Source organism: Buteo buteo, chromosome 26 (assembly GCF_964188355.1).
Source record: "Buteo buteo chromosome 26, bButBut1.hap1.1, whole genome shotgun sequence".
Classification (NCBI taxonomy): domain Eukaryota; kingdom Metazoa; phylum Chordata; class Aves; order Accipitriformes; family Accipitridae; genus Buteo; species Buteo buteo.
In genome coordinates, this window is record NC_134196.1 from 4369998 (window position 1) to 4392574 (window position 22577).

At 38.8% G+C, this 22577-nt stretch overlaps 1 protein-coding gene across 1 annotated transcript in view; it reads left to right on the forward strand.

Moving 5' to 3' along the window:
* The window catches only part of TMCC3 (transmembrane and coiled-coil domain family 3), a 52329-nt gene that overhangs the window by 22174 nt on the left and 7578 nt on the right, over positions 1–22577 (forward strand). The window contains exon 2 of the mRNA XM_075058118.1: positions 21017–21915. Coding sequence (XP_074914219.1) covers positions 21017–21915 — 899 coding nt within the window. The remainder of the gene's footprint in view (positions 1–21016; positions 21916–22577) is intronic.

The following is a 22577-nucleotide window of genomic DNA, read 5'->3' on the forward strand; positions in this document are numbered from 1 at the left end:
AGAAAACAGGTTTTAAAGCATGTGAAATAACAGGAAAAAGAATTTCAGGAAATGACTGGCTAAGTGCATCTCCCTTGAAACAGTGACATCTGCCTTTGTACAAAGTCTTCAGGCTACCTACGTTAGTTCTCTTGTAGGTTCTTTAAAATCATGTCTGTTTCAGTCAGCTTAAATTGCTTTTGAAGTATTACTTACCATTCTTCCAATCTTTGTTATGTGAGTGGCACAAAAGAGAGACAAAAAGATGTTGCTGATTCTTTTCATTATACGGATACCACAGAGTTTTAATTTATTCTATTAGTTGCTGTAAGCTTAAAAAAAAGTTTAGCTAAAAAAATTGGGAAGTATATTTTATAGTGCAGTTGCAATCATCTCTCCCTCATACAGTATCTACTGTACAGTGCAATGGTAGGTTTTAAAGCAGATATTGTTTTTGCTTAACAGACAAGTGGCAGCCTGGATAGACTCATGAGTAGATTATGGCTGATATTATCTTAGCACTTAAGCTTTCAATGTTGGCCTGGTTTTGTTTGGGTTTTGTTTCTTTTGGGTTTTATATATGAACACTTTCATACTTCCTTGTGCTTCTGAGAAGTGAAGGCACGTACACAAGAGACTAGAGCGGAAAAAGTTTCTTCCAGGCACTGGCAGGCTGCTGGCAAAGGCTGAGCGTCAGAGCTTATGTGGCTTACAGAGCTGCTTGTTTGGCATTCACATTGGTTCTTACTTCTGCAGCTGCATTGTATTGCTGCTTTTAACTTACTGTTAGATTCCTAGAATTAAACCTGCTGTTGCTTTCCTTGTAAAGTTATGTAAGCTAAAGAGTATCTGTATGTTTGATATGGCATCTTTTGAGAGACTGAGAATGACCTACTAGAAATACTGTGCTTGGAGAGTGACATTATTTTCTTCAAACTTTCTAACGTGAATGGATGCTGACATGATTTACAGGAAGTTGTACCACTAATGGCAAATTATACGCTTCTGTTATAAATGTTATAAAGATAGATCCTAGCTTCAAGACCTTTTGGCTCAGAGATAAGCAAAATCTAAATTGAGTCAGGAAATTTTGGGGAGTAGATAGATAATGCAGAAGTTCTGGGTGAGGGGAAGGTACTTACCTATTACAATGTATGTAGATCAAAAAGTGGGAGGGAAGCAGTGATAGAGAAGGAATCGAGAACTGAAGAGTTACAAAAAAGTATACAGAGATAAAGGAAGAGTAGAAAGGGGTAAGGGAAAAAGCCTGAGCTCATGTGAGGCAGAAACTCGCATGAGCTTCTGTTCACGCAAATAGAACTTATGAACTTGTACTTAACCAGTAAGCTGTGATTTGAAGCAAAGTCCTTGTATGTGGCATCCTCCCATCCTCCAGGAAGGAGCAGAACAGCTCCTGCAGTGCCCTCCCTGAGCTTAACACTGAGAAAAATTCCAGGCCTTCCTGCTTCACCCAAAATAGTGACTGGTTCAGCTTCCACCTGCCAAAGTGGCTACCATCATCATTCATGGGTGCCAGCCATGCCATGGATGAGAAAAAGCAAAGAGGTGAGAGCCTAGCTTATGATTTGCAGGTAGCAGAATCACTATGTGCAAGCTGTCAAACGCCTGTGGTATCAGACTTAGGATGAAATTTCACCTGAGGTGGCTGCTGGAGCTATGTGGCATCTAAATGTAAGCACAGATCAAGTGTCTGTGGTAGTCAAAGACACACTTTGTTTACTTTTGGCCTAACAGGAGTCCTTGAATGTTTCAACAAAGAAAGCAGTCGTGACACTTGATCTTCTGTGAGCAGGAGATCACAAAATCTTCGTTTTAGGAATACGTGCTGAGCAGGTTCAGGAGGCAACACTGACCAAAAGGGAAATAAATAGATCATGTTTTAATACTTGGAACTTGTGACTGGTTTGAAAGAACAATGTGGTGATTAGTTTTTGTTCATCTCTGGCTCCTCTTGCCCACCAGTGTGTCTGTGTGCTTTGGGGGTAGGGGGAAAGGCAAATTCCTATGGAACAGATCATTGAGTACATCTGGCATGGCTATCTCAATGCAAGCTTTGAGATACAGTTTGTCACTGGGGCTTCTCCTGCAACTAGTGGAGTTTTTCTAGGATTTGTCTTTTTGCAGATCAGAAGTACAGCTCAAATCATCCTGGCGGGTTGTGCCAGAGTCAGGAATCTAGAACTACTAGCTATACTTTTTTAAATTCTGCTGTTAACAATGAGAACTTTTCAGAAGGTGATCATAAAGGCATAATAACCCAAGTCTGACAATTTTACTCTAAAAATATTTTGACTTTGCTAGACTTGCTCACTGTAAGGGATATAGGCAGGCTGCCAAGTCTGTAGGTAGTGGTTTTATGTACATTCACATGTAGCAGTCCCTTACATGACCAGTGTAGATTTTCTTTTAGTTGCACTGTGAGATTTTTGTCTTGGCAGCAAGGTAATTACTTGTAGTTGGATCTCAGCATTTTAGGCTGTAACAAATTTTCTCTGGTTGGATTAAAACTTACATAGCACCTACAGCGTTGTTGCTGTTTGTGATGAAACTATGTACCTTCTGGAACAAGGTTCTTTCCAGGAGGTATTTCCGGGAGGATTCCTTTCCTTTCCCAACAGATAATAGTAAAACTGTAAGAAAACTTGTGATCCATTCTGACACAAGTTTCAACTTAATACATTAGGTAATCAAATATCATAATATTGTGGTATTTTAAACATAGTAAGAAAGAACTTCTCTATAACCTCATGTGACCCTGAAGCCATCTAGAGAACTTGAAAAGCAGTGTTAAAATGGTATAACTTTTTTATTATGCCACATCATAAGTGTCTTAAGTTATTTACACCCTACTAACCCCCAACTCCAGCTCTGCACACTAAACAAGAATGCATGCATGGCGTTGTGCATTAATCATTTAAAACCGGTATTGTGAAGTCAATACCAGAAACTAGACATCATCTTCGTCACACGAAGAGGAGTGAAACAGCTTCTCAATAAAAAGCTAAAAAAATGACAAAAACCTGTTTTTACTAGTCTATTTTAAACTACTTTACATGTGCTTTAGAGTTGTTACATGGATATAGTACACTGTAGTGGTCCCAGTATCTGTGGTTAAGCAAATCTGAAAATATTTGAACATAAAGCTGCTTTTATTTTGGTGAATCTTTGTCTTTCAGCTAGCAGACAGCCCTAACAAGCTTTTTCAATAATTTTTACTGTATCTTTACTTTCAGGCTATATGACTATTGTCTCAATGTTGTTAAATTACACAGAGGAACATAACACCTGACGTATTATTTCTGTACTGACCTTTATTTTTGTAACACTCTTGTTAAAGCAATAAATGAACAAGAAAGACAAACAAAAGCAAGTAAAAAGCCTACAGACCAAATGAGATGAATAATGAACTATGTCAGTTTATTCCATACAGTTAAAATGGAGCAGTGTTGCTTGGTTAGTACCAGAATCATATGTAGAGACAGACTTTTAAAATCTGAATTTGGAGAGCAGATCAATTAAAGAAGTGGCTTGTCATTTGCTCTTCTGGTTGAGGTGGAGGGGAGGGCAGAGTTCCTTGCGTTCATGTTTGCATGGAAGGTTTTTGGCCTGTGCAAATCACTGCAACTCATTAAAGTTTCCCAAAGCATTTAATGAATATTTGCAGATCTACAAGCTTCCTCCCTAGCTGACATAGAATATAAGCCATTCAGGCCACCTTGAGTTGCTGAAATGTTAGGTATTCTTGTTTTTAGTTTACTACCTGCTTTTCAACACCCCCCCCCCCCCTTTGTTTTATTATAAGAAGTGTTAAGTCTACAGGAACTAATTTTTACAGTATATTTCTGTCCAAGTTTAATGCTGGTAGCAAGTACTTTTCTCAACTTTGGAAAATAGTCGATACTCTGGAACAAAAATTCAAACGGCAGCTAGGTTGGTGTGTGTTACGCTCCTGTGTACAGAAGGTGACACCTCTAACCTGTTTATTCCACTTGCTTACCTGCAGGCAGTCTGCTTTGATTGTAACATATGTACCAGGAACTAGGGAGCATTGCAGTTTGCACTATAATTTCTTGGACAACCCTCTCTTTCTCTGAATTCAATGTTATATCAGCAAAAGCTTCTTGACACAGCAGCAAATATAAATTGTTCTGGGAAGGGACTCTGAAACCCAATGTAACCGCTATCCATGTGGCTCCTGAATTTTTGGCCTTGGCTGTAGTTCCAAAACCTGGACACAGTCGTGGAATTTTCAACGAGGTAATAGGCAAAAACATTCCTTAGAAATAATGGAATTGAAGTCAAGGCATGACAGACTTAGTGGATGAGCAAAGAGCAGTAGTTGAAAGGAAGAGCGGGACTTGCTTGAGGAACTGTTGGCACCATTGGCTTGTGAAAGAGCTATGGTGCGATTTATGTGTTTCTCAAACTTGTCAAGAAACTGACTGCAGAAAGTGAGTGTATTTGTCAGTTTGTTTCTTTAGGAAGAGTATCTGGAAAATGTTTTTTCAACATGTAACACAGCATAGAATATTAACTCACTGTGTGGAAGTGGTAATTAGGCTAGCATCATTTGGCCCGTCCCACAGGAGGCATATTTTGGAGGGTTTAGTAGTGAATATAGAGTTTCATCTGCCTGCTGAGACCACTAAATATCTGATTTATAGATGGTAGTTTACGCAGGTTAAATTACTCTAAGGACATGACCAAATGAGAGAGCGAGCAAAAAAATATTTAGACAATTTTCTAATGCCTTGATCTCTTAAAATGAGTACTGTGGTTTGGGTTTTGTTTTGCTTTTCCATTTGCAAACATATGAGGTCTCCTGTGTCGAATGTTAGGCTGTTTACTACAGGATTCCAGAGCCTGTAGCCAAGCAGAGCCCACTGCTCAGGTACAGAGCTCTGGCTCAGTGCAGTGCCAGTAACCGTGGTCGGACTCCAAGGACAGCATGACTCTTGTCTGCTTCCTTTCCCACTGAGCTCCTCTTTGTTCCTTTTTTCTGTGCTGTTGCTATGACTGAATATGGTAATATGTTTATAAATCTTTTACACCAAAGTCAACCATGTGATAAAGCATATCCTTTTAGACTGTCTGAATAGAAACTTAAGAGAGAGGAAAAAAAAAGATTCTATTTAGAAAGTTCAAAGGAGAGGGAGGGAGGCAGACAGGCTAGGAATGGAATATTGATTGCGGCTTCATTTCTAATCAAATCATATTGGTGACTAGGCTGCTAACATCTCCACAACTCTAAAAATAGGAAAATCTAATATGAGTTTAATACGTAGGAACTAGCATTAAAAGAGAATTGGCAACTAGTGTTTATATCTGTGTGCTTTTGAGAAACCCTGCATGGTTAGCTTGAATATAAGCTAAACACATGCCATTTTCTGTTGATAATTTTTTAAAAAAGCTCTGAATTCAGATTACAAGCTGCCTTAAAAAGACCATCAAGCTTATTGCAGTATTTTATGGCATAATAAAATTATATGGGGAAGGTAGGTAGGGAAACACATGACTGAACTTCTGTATCCTCCTCTAAATTGTTCTGTTGTGCTGTAATGGCCAAAGAACATGAGAAACAAACTTACTTGAGTTGGGCAGCCTGTAGCTTCATACAAAAATGTTATAATGAGATGAGTCCAACTGTTCGATTATGGCAGTGGCTCGAGAGAGGCTCTCCCAATTCTCTGTGATTAGGTAAGCGAGGCAGTGGCTTTCAATAAGCTGAAAAATAACTCTTAAAAATGCTCTGAAGTATCTTCTGTTGTTTTCATACACACGGCAGAGAAGTTGATTGGTGAACTCTGTGACTCAGTTTGTTTCTGGAAGGTGCAAGTCATGGGTGGCGAGTGTTTGTGTGACAGCTTGAGCAAGCAGAAAAGTAATAGCCTGTGCTCTTGTTTCAGAAGTGCTATCCTGGTCTAGCTAACATGAGTTATGGCTATATAAGAATCTGAAATACCTACTTGCTTAATGAAGTTTTTGTTAGATATAATATGAATAACTTCTATTACCATCTCTGCTTAGGCAATATAGGTAGCTTTATGTTTCTTCATAGCATGTGAAGCTTACCAGCAATGCTGAAAGAGATTCTTGGGTAAAAGAGAGATCTATACTAATGTCTACCTTGAAAATTGTGTCTTTATCATATGTATTTATACCAGTTGACTTACCCATCACTATGGATTTAATAATGGACACTACTGAGGATGTAAAAAAATCCATTCATTCTCTTTTAAGATTGTATTTTATTAATTAAGCAAAATTATCAGTTGTTGTGTCAAGTATCCATTCAAATGAAATGTATGGATTCCATAAAATCATGTGCTTTGGAGTTTGCAGTATCCAGAATAAACACTTGTTTGTGTGACATGATATAAATCATCATTATTATTTTAAAAAAGACAGATTGTTCTGGGATGGTCTTAATTTCCTGTATCTCCTTCTATAAGACTCTTAAGAAACATTAATGCATAGACTGGCAATTTTTTTTAAATCTTGGCAAGTATTGTACCAGTGTTCTGGGTTTGTGTGGTGGGGTTTTGATGGCAGGGAAGGGGCTGCAGGGCTGGCTCCTGTGAGAAGCTGCCAGAAGCTTCCCCGGCTCCAAGTCGGACCCGCCTCTGGCCAAAGCCAAGCCCATCAGCAACAGTGGTAGCGCCTCTGGGAGAACGTATTTAAGAAGTGGAAAAACTGGTGGGGAACAGCAGCCAGAGAAGAGAGGGGTGAGAATATGTGAGAGAAACCCTTGTGCAGATACCCAGGTCAATGAAGGAGGGGAGGAGGTGTGCTGGAGGAGGGAATGCCCCTGCAGCCTGTGGTGAGATGGCAGGCTGTCCCCCCCAGCCCATGGAGGGGAGCGGGGGAGCAGATGCCCACCTGCAGCCCAGGGAGGAGCCCACGCCGGAGCAGGGGGATGCCCCCCAAGATGGTCGGGACTCCATGGGAAAGCCAGCGCTGGAGCAGGCTGTGCCTGAAGGACTGCAGCCCGTGGGAAGGACCCATGCTGGAGCAGGGGACGAGTGCGGAGTCCTCCTCCTGAGGTGGAAGGAGCAGCAGAGACGAGGTGTGACAAACTGACCCCAACTCCCATTCCCCGTCCCCCTGTGCCACTGGTGGGGAGGAGGTAGAGAAAATGGGGATAAAGTTGAGCCAGGAAGGAGGGCAGGGTAGGGGAAGCTGTTTTAAGATTTGGTTTTATTTCTCATTATCCTGCTCTGATTTGATTGGTAACAAATTAAATTGATTTTGGTTTTTTCCCCAAACTCGAGTCTGTTTTACCCGTGACCACAATTGGTGAGTGATCCCTCTGTCCTTGTCTCGACCCACAAGCTTTTCTTTATATTTTCACCGCCTCATTCTGGGGTTGGGGTGGGGGGAAGAGGAGTAGGAGTGAGCGAGCGAGTGGCAGCGTGGTGCTTTATTGCTGTCTGGGCTTAAACCACAACAACCAGTTAAAATATATCCCGGATAAAAAGCATGATTAAACTAATTTCAGATAAAAAGATGAAGTTGCAAATATTAGATGAGCAAAAGCAAGAAGATAAGAGGAAAGATATAACTGAAAAGAAAAATATACAAACTTAGAGTGTGAATAAGCATGTAACTGTCAGTGTAGATATTATTTCTGTAGCAAGCTATACTTGTTTTTATTTGTGTAAATTTGACTGTACTACAATATTCTAATGACAATATTAAGATTTCCTCTTCCAAAAAAATCTCAGTTTGATTAGCCAGTGGTCCTTGTTTATATGAATTGACAAGTTTGCCTGTTTTGTCTTTAGAGTCTAAATTATGGTTAGTATGGCATCTGGCCATATAAACATCTTGGTAAAGTAAACCTCTCTGAACTTTAATTATGTCTCAACAAATATTATTTGAGGAATAATTTTATCATTACCTGAGGGACATTATCGCAGAACAACAAAACACTTTTAGTATTGCCCTATTGAATTAAATAAATAATCCCTCTGACACCATCATGTCCTTTGGAGGGCTAGAATGAAACACCCAAGATATCCTTAATGATGCTGAGATCCAAGTTAAATTGTAACTCTAAAAACATTACAAAAGCCTTAATCGCCTCTGTCCTAGATGGAGTTTTAACAACAATAAAAAACCTGAAAGGCCTTGAATATGGACAGGGCTCTATAACAATTATCCAAAGGCAAGAAAAGACAGAAAAAGCAATACAGGCTGCAAAGCCATCATTGCTTGTCATTTTCTAATGTGACTCTTAGTCTTGCTGTTACATTATTGGTGTTGCCTTTTTAGCCTTGCTGTCTCCTATGATAGTTCTTGACTAGATCTGTGCCACACTGAGCACAATTTTGCATAAACATACTAATGTAGCAAAGAAGTTGCATGAAGTTGGTCTATAATATTTTATCAACCCTCTCAATTACAGTATCTAAGATAAGGGGTTTTAATTTCACTGTATTAAATGACTTTTAGATTAGGAACATGGTTTTAGCAGATTAGGAAAGACCAACTTGAACACGTTTTTCTTCTGTTGAATCTGTTCTGCTCTATGCAATTTAATGTGCTGTGCAACTGTACAGTTTCTGAGCATTTTCCAGTAGTCTGTTAAACAAAGTCACTGTGGTTTGTTGCCTGTGATTCTCATCTTACAGTCCTGCATTTGGGAATGGTTTTTGCATTGGATGGCAGAGAGAAAGGAGCAGGTTTTTCATTTGGTTTTTGTTTGGTTTGGTTTTTTATTTAGTACATGAGCACTGAATTTGTGTCTAAATTTTGTGCATAATGTGCATTCCTCTGTGTATTTATACTACATGAAGAGATGTTCACCCAATATGCCCTATAGTTGGAATAGAAGGCATTGAGCTTTGTAATGAGCCTTTAGTATCTGCAGCAGTTCATTCCACCCTTGACATTTTAGTTCTGGCCAAACAGAGATAGATGTATTTTCAGTTTGCAAATATCTCTGAGAGTAAAAGGCTGCTTTCATTTGCCATTACTACCCTGGCAATACATAACAATTACTACTCAAGCTTGTTCAAAATTACATCAGAGGCTTTGTACCATACTCTCAAAATTTTGTGAATCCCCATTAAAGGCAGTTGTTTAAAAAATAGTTTCTTTCTTTACCCCCAAAACTTAACAAAACTGTTAATTCACAATTTTTTTTTACAAGTAATATGGTGATATAACTATAATTTAGCCTAGTTTATCTTCCAGAATTGTCTGAATTGCCATCTCAAAGTAATTCAGTTTAATAAATATCACTAATTGGGGAAGTGTGTTCTCAGGATAGGAATATTTTTAAGACTAGACAAAAATTTTACTTTAGGGTTTTATTACTCTCTAATTGGGTGAGTCTCTGATTTTTCTTTGCAGTTAGACAAGCTTTCTGCATTTTGGGTTTTTAATTAATTGGTGTTCTCTTATTGACTTGTGGAACTTCTCTACAATGCAGTTTCTTTTATGGGTTGAGAACTGCTGTAATGTGCATTAGTGTTTGAAGCATATGGTATATACAAAAATTTGAAACAAAAAGGAAAAAATGGAGTATGGAGATGACCCATCACTAAGTATAATTGTATCAATTTTATTGAACTAAAATAACCTACAGCAGTCTTAGCTGAACTTGGTTCAGAGAGAAAAGACTGATAGGAAAGTTTTTTAAAATATTTTTTTAAAAAACAAACCCTCAGCCTCTTATAGGAATGATTCATGCCAGTACAAACTCATAAGCATATGAAAAGATTGTGTGAGAAACTATTCAAAATCATGTGCTATAGACAGTGTTTTAATGTACAGTGATTCCTTCAAGACACTTAACCAAAGAGTTTATTTAAAATTTTTTGTAGGCTTCTAAAAGGACTTTTGTCCTTTGCAACTAACAAATAGGAAATTGGTGCACATACGGAACATGTTTCTGGAGAGCGCACAAAACGCTAGCTGAAGCAGTCATTCACTCTGATGTGTTATTATGTGCATGTGGAGCATCTTCAAAAAGGAGGATTCAGGGAGATCTGCTTGTAGAGGCACACTCGTCTTCAAAATGTATGCTATTTGTGTCTTTTATTCTGGTAAAGTCATCTTTTTTGTGAATTCATATTTAGTTATAACTATTTGAATTGATTGTTAGGGTGTAAACTTAAAATACCATGCCAAGAGGAGGTTCTCAGAAGGTGCACATCAGCTGAAACACTGCTTTATTTTTTTTGTATGTATATGAGATTTTCTGTGGACTTGTACTTGCTTATAATAATAATAATTTCATGTGTATTTGTAAAAATATTTATAAAAACATTTTTATATGTGTACATTTATATAAATAAGAAGATAGTAAGCATACAAATAATATTTGAAGACATTGTCTCCAGAATAGGGAGAATTGTTACAGTTGCTCTCAAGGAGATTTGATTAGTTCTATTCATAAATAGAAAACATCGCCTGTGACCCAGTTTAGTAGCATGGTCACAGCAGCAGAAAACCTTGTTCCATTATATTTTTACTTCTCAAAACAATGTTATTTATATTAATTTGGGGGACAATGCTTCATTTTCTTCCAGGAGGAGGATATGCAAAGAGTACTGCCTGAGCAGGAAACTGTGGTTCTGTTGCCTAATGCTTTATATTGCCTCTTCAGTGAAGAGAAAGGAAAAGATTTTTGCTATTTTAGAAAGAAACATAAATAAGAAAATGCTTTAAAGTTCTGTTGTTGTGGTGTTCAGGAGGTAGAGGGTTAAATCCATTGAATCTGCAGAGAATTTTGGCACCTACTGCACTGCAATTAAGATGTTTTCTCCAGAGTTTATTCAGAGCAGTGTTAATCAGTTATGTATAGTAGCTTAAAAAACAATTATTGCAGCAGTATTTTTGAATAACAAATGACCTGTATAATAATGCATCTGTGTGATTCCAGTTTTAGTTGTCCTTTTCTTGCATAATGAAATACAGTTTTGTTAATAAAAATAATTTAAAACTTTTTTTTTTAATTAGGCTTTAAAATAAAACCTTTCATCTCTCCTTTCTTTCTTTTCTGGGCTTGTCTTCTTTCTTTTTTTCTTCCTTTCAGTATATGTAGATCATGAAGTATGGCCGAAGTTTTTGATTTTTTGTGGCCCAGTCTCCCTGCAGTTCTCTGTCTTTGGGCTTATTTCTGGTATTAGCTACAAATACAAGTCTTGGATATCAGGTGTGGAACAAAAAAATGTACTCATGTGTGTAATGAGGCACATAGTGAAAGTTTGCTTGTGTATATAAGTAACTAAGCTTTAAAAAATAAAGTTGCCTTGTCAAGAGATGTACTAGTTATTACGGAGAGGTAAATAAAATGCTCTTCAAAATGGAGATCCTTTCCTAGAGAGCATCCTGAAGTATAAGGGCAGGGGTGGGGAGAAGGAGAGGGGGAGGAGAGAGAAAGGAGAGATCTTGTGTTGTTCAGCACACTTCCAAGTTCAAATTTGTTTGCTGCTGGCACCTGGAAGGAGGGCTACCAGGTATTGAACTTAGTGGACAAGCAAAGCCTAGAGCTCCTAATACCTAAAAGTTAGAGAGGGGAGGAATATCAGGTATGTGTGAAGTTGTCTTAAAGAGGGATCAAAGCCACAGCTGTAAGCCTTCCAATAGTTCCTGTAATAGTGAAAAATGACATCTAAGCTGCTCATTAGGCAGCCTGTGGTTGTTAGTCACGCAATGTAGTGAAGCAGAGCTTCTCTTTTGATTAGGCCTTCATATCAAAAAATGAACTAAAAGTCCTGTGTGTAGGCAGAACTGCTGATGTAACAGAAATGTATTTTTGAGATTTTACTTCATCAGCCCAGTATGGAGAGAAGGGGGGAAAAAAGGAAGAAGTAAGCAAGCTCCTTTGAATAAGTGACTCAGTTCATGTACAGGACAAGATGTGATTGTTTATATGCTCAGGATGTGCTGCTGCAGCATTAACGCAAATGAAAAGTTCTTATGTGTGATGGAGCTATTGTTCTCCTGTTTATAAATGGAAGTTTTGCAATGGTTAAAACAAATAAAAACCCCATGACTTGGGCCTTTTGCCTATGATGGCCAGTCTATCTGGATTTGCAATGTTTTATCTCTGAATGGTAGCACTTCAAAAATTCCCTGCTAGGGTAAAGTCTTAATGTTCCTGTTACAAAACAGGTTTTATATAAGTGTTGCCAGCTCAAAGCAATAAAGTAATGAATTAGACTTTCTAAAATCAGTTGTGGGTTTAATTTTTGTAGATCTGTAAATCATATATTTAAAATTTCCTTAATATTGTCTGTATTTTGGGGGCAGTAGGACTTGGCTGTTGACTATTAAGTTAGATGTGGGAGTTATTTCTCTGTAACTGAGGGCAAGAAACTTAGTAATATTCCCCAGAAATCTCTTGTATGATTGTACATTTCTAGGAGCTGGGATTTCGGGAAATGCTTAGACAATCTGAATAGCAATGAAATTAAAAGAGTTGACTGTGAAACAGAAAGAACTGGGTGGAGGGAGCAGGTAACCTGTTGTAGCTTTATCAACATGGAATAGATAATTTGTGGTGTGAAGTTAGACAATGGAGTGATACGAAGGAAAGCACACTCTAAATCACAAGTGGTGGGAAATCAGAAGCATATGCTGTGACTATGAGAGGTGGTTTGTCATAGCGGGGATGTGGCTGGCTTTTTATCACACTCTCATTCATAGAAAAGGATTTAATAACTGAAAATGTATAGCAGCTGGCTTCTCACAGAGTGTTTCACAGTATTCTGGAAAATTTCATTCTTGCCACGTATTTGAACATCTATTGGAAAAAAAAGCTTATTATTGAATCGGAGGGGAATAAAATCCATAAAAGCTGGGGAGGTAGGGAAGAAAAGCACTTATTAGAAACACTAAAAGTGAGTTGAACAATTAGTCTAGAAGAAGAGATACAGAATGTCTTGCATCACTCTTCAAAAATATGCTATGCCCACACTGATTCATAGTATTTTGAGGGGTTTGTGTCAGGTGAAAGGCACTCTCCTTCAGGGGGGAGTGCAGGCTTCTCATAAGCACTTCCCGATGGAACCACACATGTAGCACCTGAGGCTCCCAAGTATTTCCTTATATTGCTATGGAAACCTGAGACAGAATGAGTATACACATAAAAGTGACATTTATTTTGATTCAAGAAGTTAGGAGACAATATTTTAATGACTCCTTCTTAATTAATGGCACTTACCTAAAGTGTGGGACTGATCTGAAGCAAAATAGTTAACTGTGGGGTGTGGAGCCTACCTCTGGCCTGCTTAAGAAACTTACTGTTTTCCCTAGCCAGGACAGTGAAGTTTGTTTGTTTGTTTGTTTTTTACATGACTGCTGGACAGTAAATGGAAAGTAGCTAGCTTACGTTTATAAAGACCTGTTGAAGTTTGCAGCGTCTAGGCACAGAAGTTGTTTGTATTGGAACTGGTTTGCTCATGTCAGTTTTGTGCTGTGGAACAACCTGGAAACAGGACTGAGTGCGAGTTGTGACATGGGAGACTTTTCAGTGGATGTTGTTGGGTTTTGATGAAGCTGGTATTGGCAATGAAGCAGAAGACTGCCTCTTCCCCCCATTGTTCTCTTCTCCCATTGTTGGTTTAATCTGAAACAGTACCATATCTGAAGACTTATTTACACAAAAGCAGTGACCTAGCTAATTTGGCCTTAGTTCAGTCTTTAATTAGAAATTAGATGAAAGGTTATTTCTGGGATACTCCTAGTTTGAACTGGGCATGTCCATAGGATTCAAGGCAAAAAAATGTTGGTGTGAACTTGGCTGTTTGGGTTGCAAATTATACATAGCTATTTGGCATTGACCGAATTAGACCAACAGAGTAAAAGCTGTCTTTCTAGTAACACCAGAACTTATGTGTATCTGCTTTCTTTGTAGTTACTTTCTACAGAGTTTGTTTTAAAGCAGTTTAAACATTTTTTTTTTTAACTAAAATTACAAGCACATTTACATCTTTCTTGAGGTGCCTGTGCTTACAGTCTCAACTCTGTGGTGCTGATAAAAAGAATTAAAATAGAGGGAAAGGTCAAACTGACTCTGAGGAGGAGTGGGTTCTGTATCTGAGCTCTTGCCTAAGTTGCTTAGTATAACAACTGAATTTTTATTATTACCGGACCATGTTGGCATAGTGGGGAAAATTTTCAAAAGCTCTACAGACTAGTCTGCCTCTGTGTGATGCCTTACTCATGAAATGGCCTTGAAGCTCCCCAGCCTTTGAATATTGAAGTGCAGATACCTGCCAAAGTGTATCTGGGATTATCTTTGACTATCACTTGGAACAAACCCCTAATGTGTGTTAGTGAGATGCCTAACAGCTTTAATGTTTGTCTTTTTGATAGGTAATAGAGGAACTGTAGATGGTAAAAGAATCACCTTCTGTTATTTGACTCCATCAGCGTTTAGTAGGTGGTTTCAGACAAATCACCCTGGATCTCTGATTTCCCTGGTAAAAAGTAGAAGCAGCATTTGCTGTCTCCCTCCATTCCTCTATTCTCAACCCTCTGCATGATTATTAGTATGATGTTCTGAGTGTAGGTACTTCTAGATACTACTATTAAGTAACTCTTCAACAAAAAAACATGAGCAGAAGATGTTTTGCTGTAACATACTGTACAGTAATTTTGGGGGCTGTTTTCATATAACTAAAACCTTTTATGATGATTAAGCACTGTTTTAAGCCTTCTATGAAATATTCTTTCCCGTGGATTTTAGGAGCAGTGAATTTGAAAGAGATGGTAAAACTCTCTCCCCGTACACATTTCTGCTTTGGAATATGCTGAAAAAAGGAATAAAACCTCCTCTGCATGCTCTTTTACCCATTGGAAACCCCTGTGCTTCTAGTATATGTATATTTCTTGACAAAAAGATAATTACTCCTGGTTATTTTTGTTGCTATTGCTAAACCCTAAAAGCTTTAAAGCTGCCTTAATCCCATCTTCTATGTTTCTTACGGGATTCGTTTTCTAAGCACTAGTCAGATACCCCTCATAAAGTCTTGCAAGATAGGCTTAAATTATCATCATAAGCTTTTGTTTAGCTTGCACAGCTATGGCTGGTGATAGTAATGAGGCTGTCTGGGGAAAGAAAAAAAACCAACAACCTTGAACCACCTTTAAATCGAGCCTATTTGAGTAAATAATCACTGTGTCTTCATAGTTTGCTTCTGTTAGTGAGGCGATGCAAAGATGTGTGCTTTCTGGATCCTGATGCGTATATGCAGTTCAATGACTCTGTCTTGCAAATGCTTTTTCTCTGTGCTTCTTTCAGCCACTTCTTAAAAGAGTATGACAAATCTATGAAATAAACAGTAGAGTTCAGTTTGACACCTAAACATAGCTGGCTGAGCTCTTACTTATCGGTGGAGAGCTACTGACACAGTCAGTGGAACGGAGGAAGTGATTCATCTGAGCAGCCAGGAGATGTGTGCTTGAGGGTGGGCTGCATGCTCTCTATGCTCTATTCACTGTCGATTTCTTTCTCCCAAATGGATCCCATGCAGGATCTTTGGGAAGAAATAACCTTCTATGTCTGCTTTACGTTTTGCAACCAGAGAATATAATGGCCAACCTATACAGGCTGTTACACGTGTTCTTCCCCGTTCAGCAGTTCCTGTCCATATGGAGCCCTTTTCCATCAGTCTTACCTGTGGCATTTCGGCACATGGGTCCTTTTGTGCTCTGGGCTCATTGTTAGCGTGACCCGCAAATCTGAGCTTTGGGTTGCTTTTGCAGGTGGTAAGTGAGAAAACGTGGATCATTATGATGCCAATAAAATACCTATCCTTGCTTCTGTGACTGGGTTGATCTGAATGTTTCTTTATGAATGGCAAGTTTCCTTTTACCCAGCCCTCCACTTTGCCATTTAAGATGGAAAGTATACCTGCCAATTCATGCGTAAGGAAGGGTTCCTAGCAATGTGCCTGTGTTCATTGCAGCAAGCAGTTATTCTGTTATCCCTTTTGAAGCTGTGGACTTTGGCTTGGGATGGGCTGCATGAACAGCCTGACCATGCAGCCGAGGATCTGCATGGCTCCTTGGAAGAAGGGGGGTTGGGGCAGAAGGAAGTTGCTTTACCTCTGAGAGGTACCTATCTAGTCATCTGCGGTGTCTGGCTCTGTTGCAGGCAGAGAGCCTGAATTGCTGCACTTGTAAATCACTGTTCTTAAAAGCTAGTCTTTGAGCTGCACCAACAATACAATTAGTTCTCAGCTGCGTTGTAGCAAAGTGTATATGTAGGCAGCTTCATAAAATGCAGTGGTCTTTCCAAGCCCCAGATTCTTCTTTCAAGCTAACATCAGCTATGGCTATCCCAGTAACCTGTTTTCCCCCTTTTTTCCCTAGAAGCCAGATCCAGGGCATGTCTCTGTTATTTCCTCAGACTCTGGGCTAGTGCTTTGTCTTCCTTGTGTTACCACTTGTTTCAGGACTGCTTCCTCTCATCTATTGGTAATCCCCAGCTCCCTATTAATTGTTATCGTAACAGGAGAGATGTATGATGGTTCCATTCTTTTTTCTTTAAGCGCTTCTCACTTCCAAAAATATGGCTGGTCACTTTTTGGCTATTGGGGCCACTACTGTGTGTATATATTTTTTTTCTCTTGGCAACCATAATGAAAATATTAAAAAACAAATCAAGCTCTCAATAACTTCTTTAGTATTAACAGCTTGGCACCCTTGTAAGGCACTGGTGACCCCAGAGTCACAGAAAGAACAATAGCATGGATGGCATTCACATCTCTTCCCATAGCATAGTTGTAAGAGCACTCACATAGTTTGAGAGGGATGCGTGTTCAGTCTCCTGCATGTGGGAGGATTTCAGCCCACATCACAGGAGAGCGCGCCAGTCCCTGCAGGGATGAGGTAGCATCTCGGACTCCTGCGGATGGTCTTCTGCTCAGTATAAAGAACTGGGCATTGGATACAGCAGGAAGAACAAGGTACACTTACAGTGCTTCAGGAAGGAGCATTAGTGACTAACGCAGAGGGTAATTCTTCTCATCTCAAGATGAGACTGTTGCAGCAAGGAGGATTTGGGGTAGGATTTGAAGTTGGACCTCTGGTGTCTTGGGGTAACATTAGTGTTGAGCTGTAAAGCAATCATGAATGGATCTTTGTCAAACCATTCTACCTCATCAAGGTAGAAGACAGGTGATAGACTACTTGTTTAGAGATACCTGGGTCCTCCAGTGTCTGCTTGCTTCTGATTTAAAAAGCCAAAAATACCCAACTGACCAAACCAAAAAAAACCAAACAAAAAACCAAAACACCCCCCCCAAAACCAAACAAGAACAAAAAAACCTCCCTCCCCCCCCAAAAAAACCCAAACCCCAAAACAAACCACCAACAAAAAAGTGTGTTACATCAACAGAAGACTTTGAGAGCCTCTGTTGCCTGACCAAACCTTACAACATGATGGCAAGAGGACACCTGCCATTTTGGCCAAATACAATCAGACAGAGGAACGTGTTAGATATGACTGTTCTGTATCCTTGGTGAGCTCTCAATGTAGTAAGCTAAAAAAACTACTCCTAGCAATGTTTTGTGAATTTAGACAATTCTTTTCTAAACTTCACTGAATTTGAACTGGCCCTGTGATTGGTTTTACTCGTTTCAGAAGTAGATTTGCCACATGCTGATTGATTTCCTCAGCTCCAAAAGCAATGCAGCTTTCAGCAGACGTATTGCCCCAACACTATTGTTCTTTTTATCTCTGTTGCTGTTGTGACCTTGAAGTTCCAGGAAGGCACAGGGTGCTTGGTGATGATAGACCTTGCTGACCGCTAGAGAGTCCAGTGAGGGAGGGGACATTAGGGAGAAGGGATCTGGTTTGGGCTTCTATCCAATTATTATTACAATATATTTTTAGACTATTTTGTACTAAGGAAGTAAACACTTAATGCTGTGTAAAGGTTAGAGAGACCCACCCATTCTTGGAATTATGTACAGCTTGTCCTGAGTGACATCAGTGATGGATCTGTCTTGTGTGTACATGCAATTTGGTAATTTATGACAGTATAATTTTGTGCCAAAGCTTATTCAAAAATGTCTTGAGTTGTTTCAGGAAACTATTGTTTTATACTGAGCTTTTTCTCTTTACTGAATTTGTCCAGACACAGTAAATCCATTTAAATAAATATTTGCAATATGGGGTACAGATCTTGTATCTAAGCTTTTTAGCCATTTGCCTTGATCGCTTTTCATTGCTGTATGAGCCTTTGGAAAGATACAGGTATCCTATGTCAAACTATTTTTGTTTATATTAAATGCATATTTTAGCTACCACAATAATATTATGAGTGTTACCACTTTAAAAAGTGATCTGTAAAAGCTTTTTTTTCCCATTAGTTATATTTCTAAGACTTGTTCAATTAAAAAAAAAATCAATAAAAATGGAAGTTAGATTTCACACTTGTGATTTTTGTCACTGTCATGGTTTAGGCTCAGATGGCAACTAAGCACCACAGGGCTGCTCCCCTCTGTGCCCCCCCCCCCCCCCCCCCCCCCCCCCCCCCACCGCCACCGCAGTGGGATGGGGAGGAAAATCGGAAGAAAAAAGTAAAAACTCATGGGTTGACATAGGGACAGTTTAACAGGACAACTCAAGGAGAGAAGAAATAATAGTAACAATAATACTAATAAAAGAATATATTGAGTGAGTGATGCACAATGCAGTTGCTCACCACCCTGGAGCCTGATGCTCAGCCCATTCCGGAGTTGCAATCCTTCCTCCCTCCCTGCGCCCCCCCACCCTCTCCCAAGTTATATACTGAGCATGACATCACACGACGTGGAATATCCCCTTGACTAGTTCAGGTCAGCTGTCCTGGCTGTGTGTCGCCTCCCAGCTTCTTGTGAAAATTAACTCTATCCCAGACAAACCCAGGACAGTCACTCTTTAAATTAGGTATCACCTAAATATAGAATGCCATCCATGTGAGTCATATCCGTGCAAATACTAAAATGACATCTCATCAATAAAGTAGATTTTCAGTGAAGCACACATGACTGATGATATTAAATCATATACAAATTTTATATATTTATAAAAATTGCTTACACCTCTATTAAGCATATGGCTCAATATAAATTATTTTTAACAAACTGGTAAAGTGCAAAGCTATTAGGCCACAGCACTGGTTTAATTCTTGGAATAGAGTCCAAGGCTTAAAGGTCACCATTAACCAATATTCTCCAGAAGCAATTGTCAACTCCAGAAGTCTTCAGTTTGCATTTTTCAAGTGTCCATTTTTCTTAGAGGTTGGTGAATGTGAACTTTTACGTTACCTGGTTTGCACCCTGAGCAGTGCAGTAGCAAAAGAAAAAAAAAAGGAAAGGAAAAAGAAAAAAAAGTACTGTAATCCTCAGTAATATAAGGATAAGAATATAAAGTACGAGTAGAGATGATCTTGTCTGTGAAATGGTCAAGTACAGATCCAATTTTATGGCTGTATTACCCCCTCTGTATTTGTAAACCCATCATAGTAGGCACAGGGTGAGAATAGTTCTCCTGATCAATCTGTGCATGATGCGTGTCATTAATCGTAGGACACCATGTCTGATTCCTGAGCCTGTATTTTAAGGGCAATACGGGAATACTGGAGAGAATTTCCAGGAGAGCCACCAAAATTGTACAAGGATGGGAAGACAAACCTCACAGCAATGGTTAATGCTGTTTTTGGGTTTTTTTAATCAAGAAAAAGATTGAACGGTCATCACTGCACATTTATGTGCACATAGGTTGTGCTGCAAGATCTTCGGTATTATAGACAATAATAAATACTGTAGTTGGAAATCAAACTTTTAACATAGTATCTCAGGGATTTTGAAGCAAAGAGTAGTTAAAGCATTTCACAAATGCATTGTTCAGCTTCTGCCTTGTATTCTGCAATGGTCTTGCCTGAGCAATTGTATTAGTTCCCTCTGGTGTTAAAGCTCTGAAAACCCATCATGGCCAGAGCGTTTGTTTAAGTAGTCTCTATAGATATGATGATGTGGCAGCTTTAATGAAATGTACCTCCTTTGTCACAGAGGCTAGGACAAGATGATAATAGGGATGGAGCTATTTTGCTTAGATCATTCTTGTCTCATGGCTCCCATGTGACTTTGACTTTATATGAGGAAATACTTTTTATGTTTTGTGTCAGACTATCTTGCCTTCCAGTTGAGAAAGGGGAATAATCTGTTGTGTTTGTGTTGTGACCAAGTTACCTGATTGGTTTTGTTATGCTTGAGAGCATTGTTAATGTGTACTGAGTGAATGCAGTTTTCTTTCCTGAGTTTCTTTTTCTGTAAATCCCACTCAGTGAATTTGCTATTAAAACAGACTTAGCTACAGCAGATCAAGTTGTTGAGCATCTTCATCAAGCATGGAAAGTCAAATGCAGGTCAATTATTTCTCTATGCTCTCTGCGCTAAAAACTAGCAGCTGCTTCCTGCTGAAGTATGCAGTAAATTTCCAAGAACTTTCAGCTAGTTGTGGAAAAACTTTGAATTGTGTGACAGATTTGCATGAGAGGAGCATGTATCAAAAAAGGACTTTAACCTGGTAGAATATACTGAACATTATAACACTACTGTAGTGGGGAAAAATCTGTTTATGCCTCTGTCAGTGTTTGACCATTTCTAAGAGAAAAATGGCATGATTATCCATCATGATCTTTTTGAAACTCTTAATAATGGACAATATATTTGGGAACCTTTTCTAATTAGGCATTGTTCTGGTTTTGTGAATAACTGTAAATGATTTTGAAAAACTATGTGCTTGAATAATTTTCACTCTAATTCATCTTTCTGCTTTTTTAAGAAAGACAGGCAGTTCCTTGGGCTGTTTATCAACCTAGGGAAGTCAAGAAAAATGCTTCTTAATTTCAAAGAAAACTTCATTTTATTTTGCTACTATAAGTTACTTTATATTGTGTACTTGTTATAATTACATGCAGAAAAGGAAACTGGAAGTTACATTTAAAAAAGTAAAATTCAAATTCCATTTATCTCCTTTTTTTTTTCTTTTTATTTTCACTCTCAGGTGGAAAGACATGACATGAATACCCTGAGTTTACCGCTTAACATTCGCCGTGGAGGCTCTGACACCAACCTGAACTTTGATGTACCAGATGGGGTCCTAGAGTTTCACAAAGTCAAACTCAGTGCAGATAGCTTGAAACAGAAAATCCTCAAGGTTACAGAACAAATCAAAGTTGAACAAACAGCTCGAGATGGAAACGTGGCTGAGTATTTGAAACTGGTAAACAGTGCAGACAAGCAACAGGCTGGGCGCATTAAACAAGTCTTTGAGAAAAAGAACCAGAAATCTGCCCACTCCATTGCCCAGCTGCAGAAGAAATTGGAACAGTATCACAAAAAGCTCAAGGATATTGAACAAAATGGATCTTCCAAAACTACTAAGGATACTTCCAAAGATAACTTGAAAGATAGTCAGCATGGAAAGTCTCGTACCTCTGGGCATGGAACAGAGAGCGGCAAGTCGGGTGTGCCGGGTGTATCTTTGACACCACCTGTCTTTGTTTTCAGCAAGTCTAGAGAGTTTGCAAACCTGATCCGAAACAAATTTGGTAGTGCAGACAACATTGCTCATCTCAAAAATACCTTGGATGAATTTCGGCCAGAAACGAGTTCTAGAACATATGGGGGCAGTGCCACCATTGTTGCCAAACCAAAATATGTTAGTGATGATGAATGCTCAAGTGGAACCTCTGGCTCAGCAGATAGTAATGGAAATACTTCCTTTGGTCCTGCCGTGGCAAGTACCCTGGACAGCCAAGGAAAGCTTTCCATGATTTTGGAGGAACTAAGGGAAATCAAGGAGACACAGTCCCAATTAGCTGATGATATTGAAAATTTAAAAACACAATTTAAAAGAGACTATGGCTTTATTTCTCAGATGTTACAAGAGGAAAGATATAGGTATTTTTTTCAACTGTTCTCTTGAAATTACTTTTGAATGGGTATAGAAGCTATTTGGAAAGTGTAAATGTGGGTGTGTGCTTGTGTGTGTGATATTTCAGAAGCAGGAGGAAAAAATAGTTCCAATCAATATCTCTTACCAAGATGTTCCACTCCTTCCAATAATTGAAAATACATGTAGAACATTAATATTTCCTATCAAATAATGTGGTAGTTCTTTGCCTTTTGTCAAAGGCTTGTCAGAAAATTCTCTCATCTGACATAGTGTATCATGTGAATGCTGCGTATAGGAGATGCCAATTGTTTTGTAACTGGTGGAAGGATTCTGATTTATTGTGACTTGAAAATGCTAATCAGTCTACGGTGTAGCAGAGCTGATTTACAGCTGATAAATATACCCTTTAGTCCCAAATACCTTGTCCAAATACTTCTCAGACACATTCCTATCTTGTGGATGCGATGTCACTTTGTACCCTGATGTAACACGCAGCTGTGAAATGTAGTATTAAGTGCTGTAGCACAAATTCCTCTTGCATTTGGTACTTGGCAATTAATTCCTTTATCAGCCACTGTGGGAAGTGAGATATGTTCTACAGAGGGCTTGCACCTGCTGTACCTATATCCCATTTGTCATATTGCTTGTTAAAGTAAGTGTTGATTCT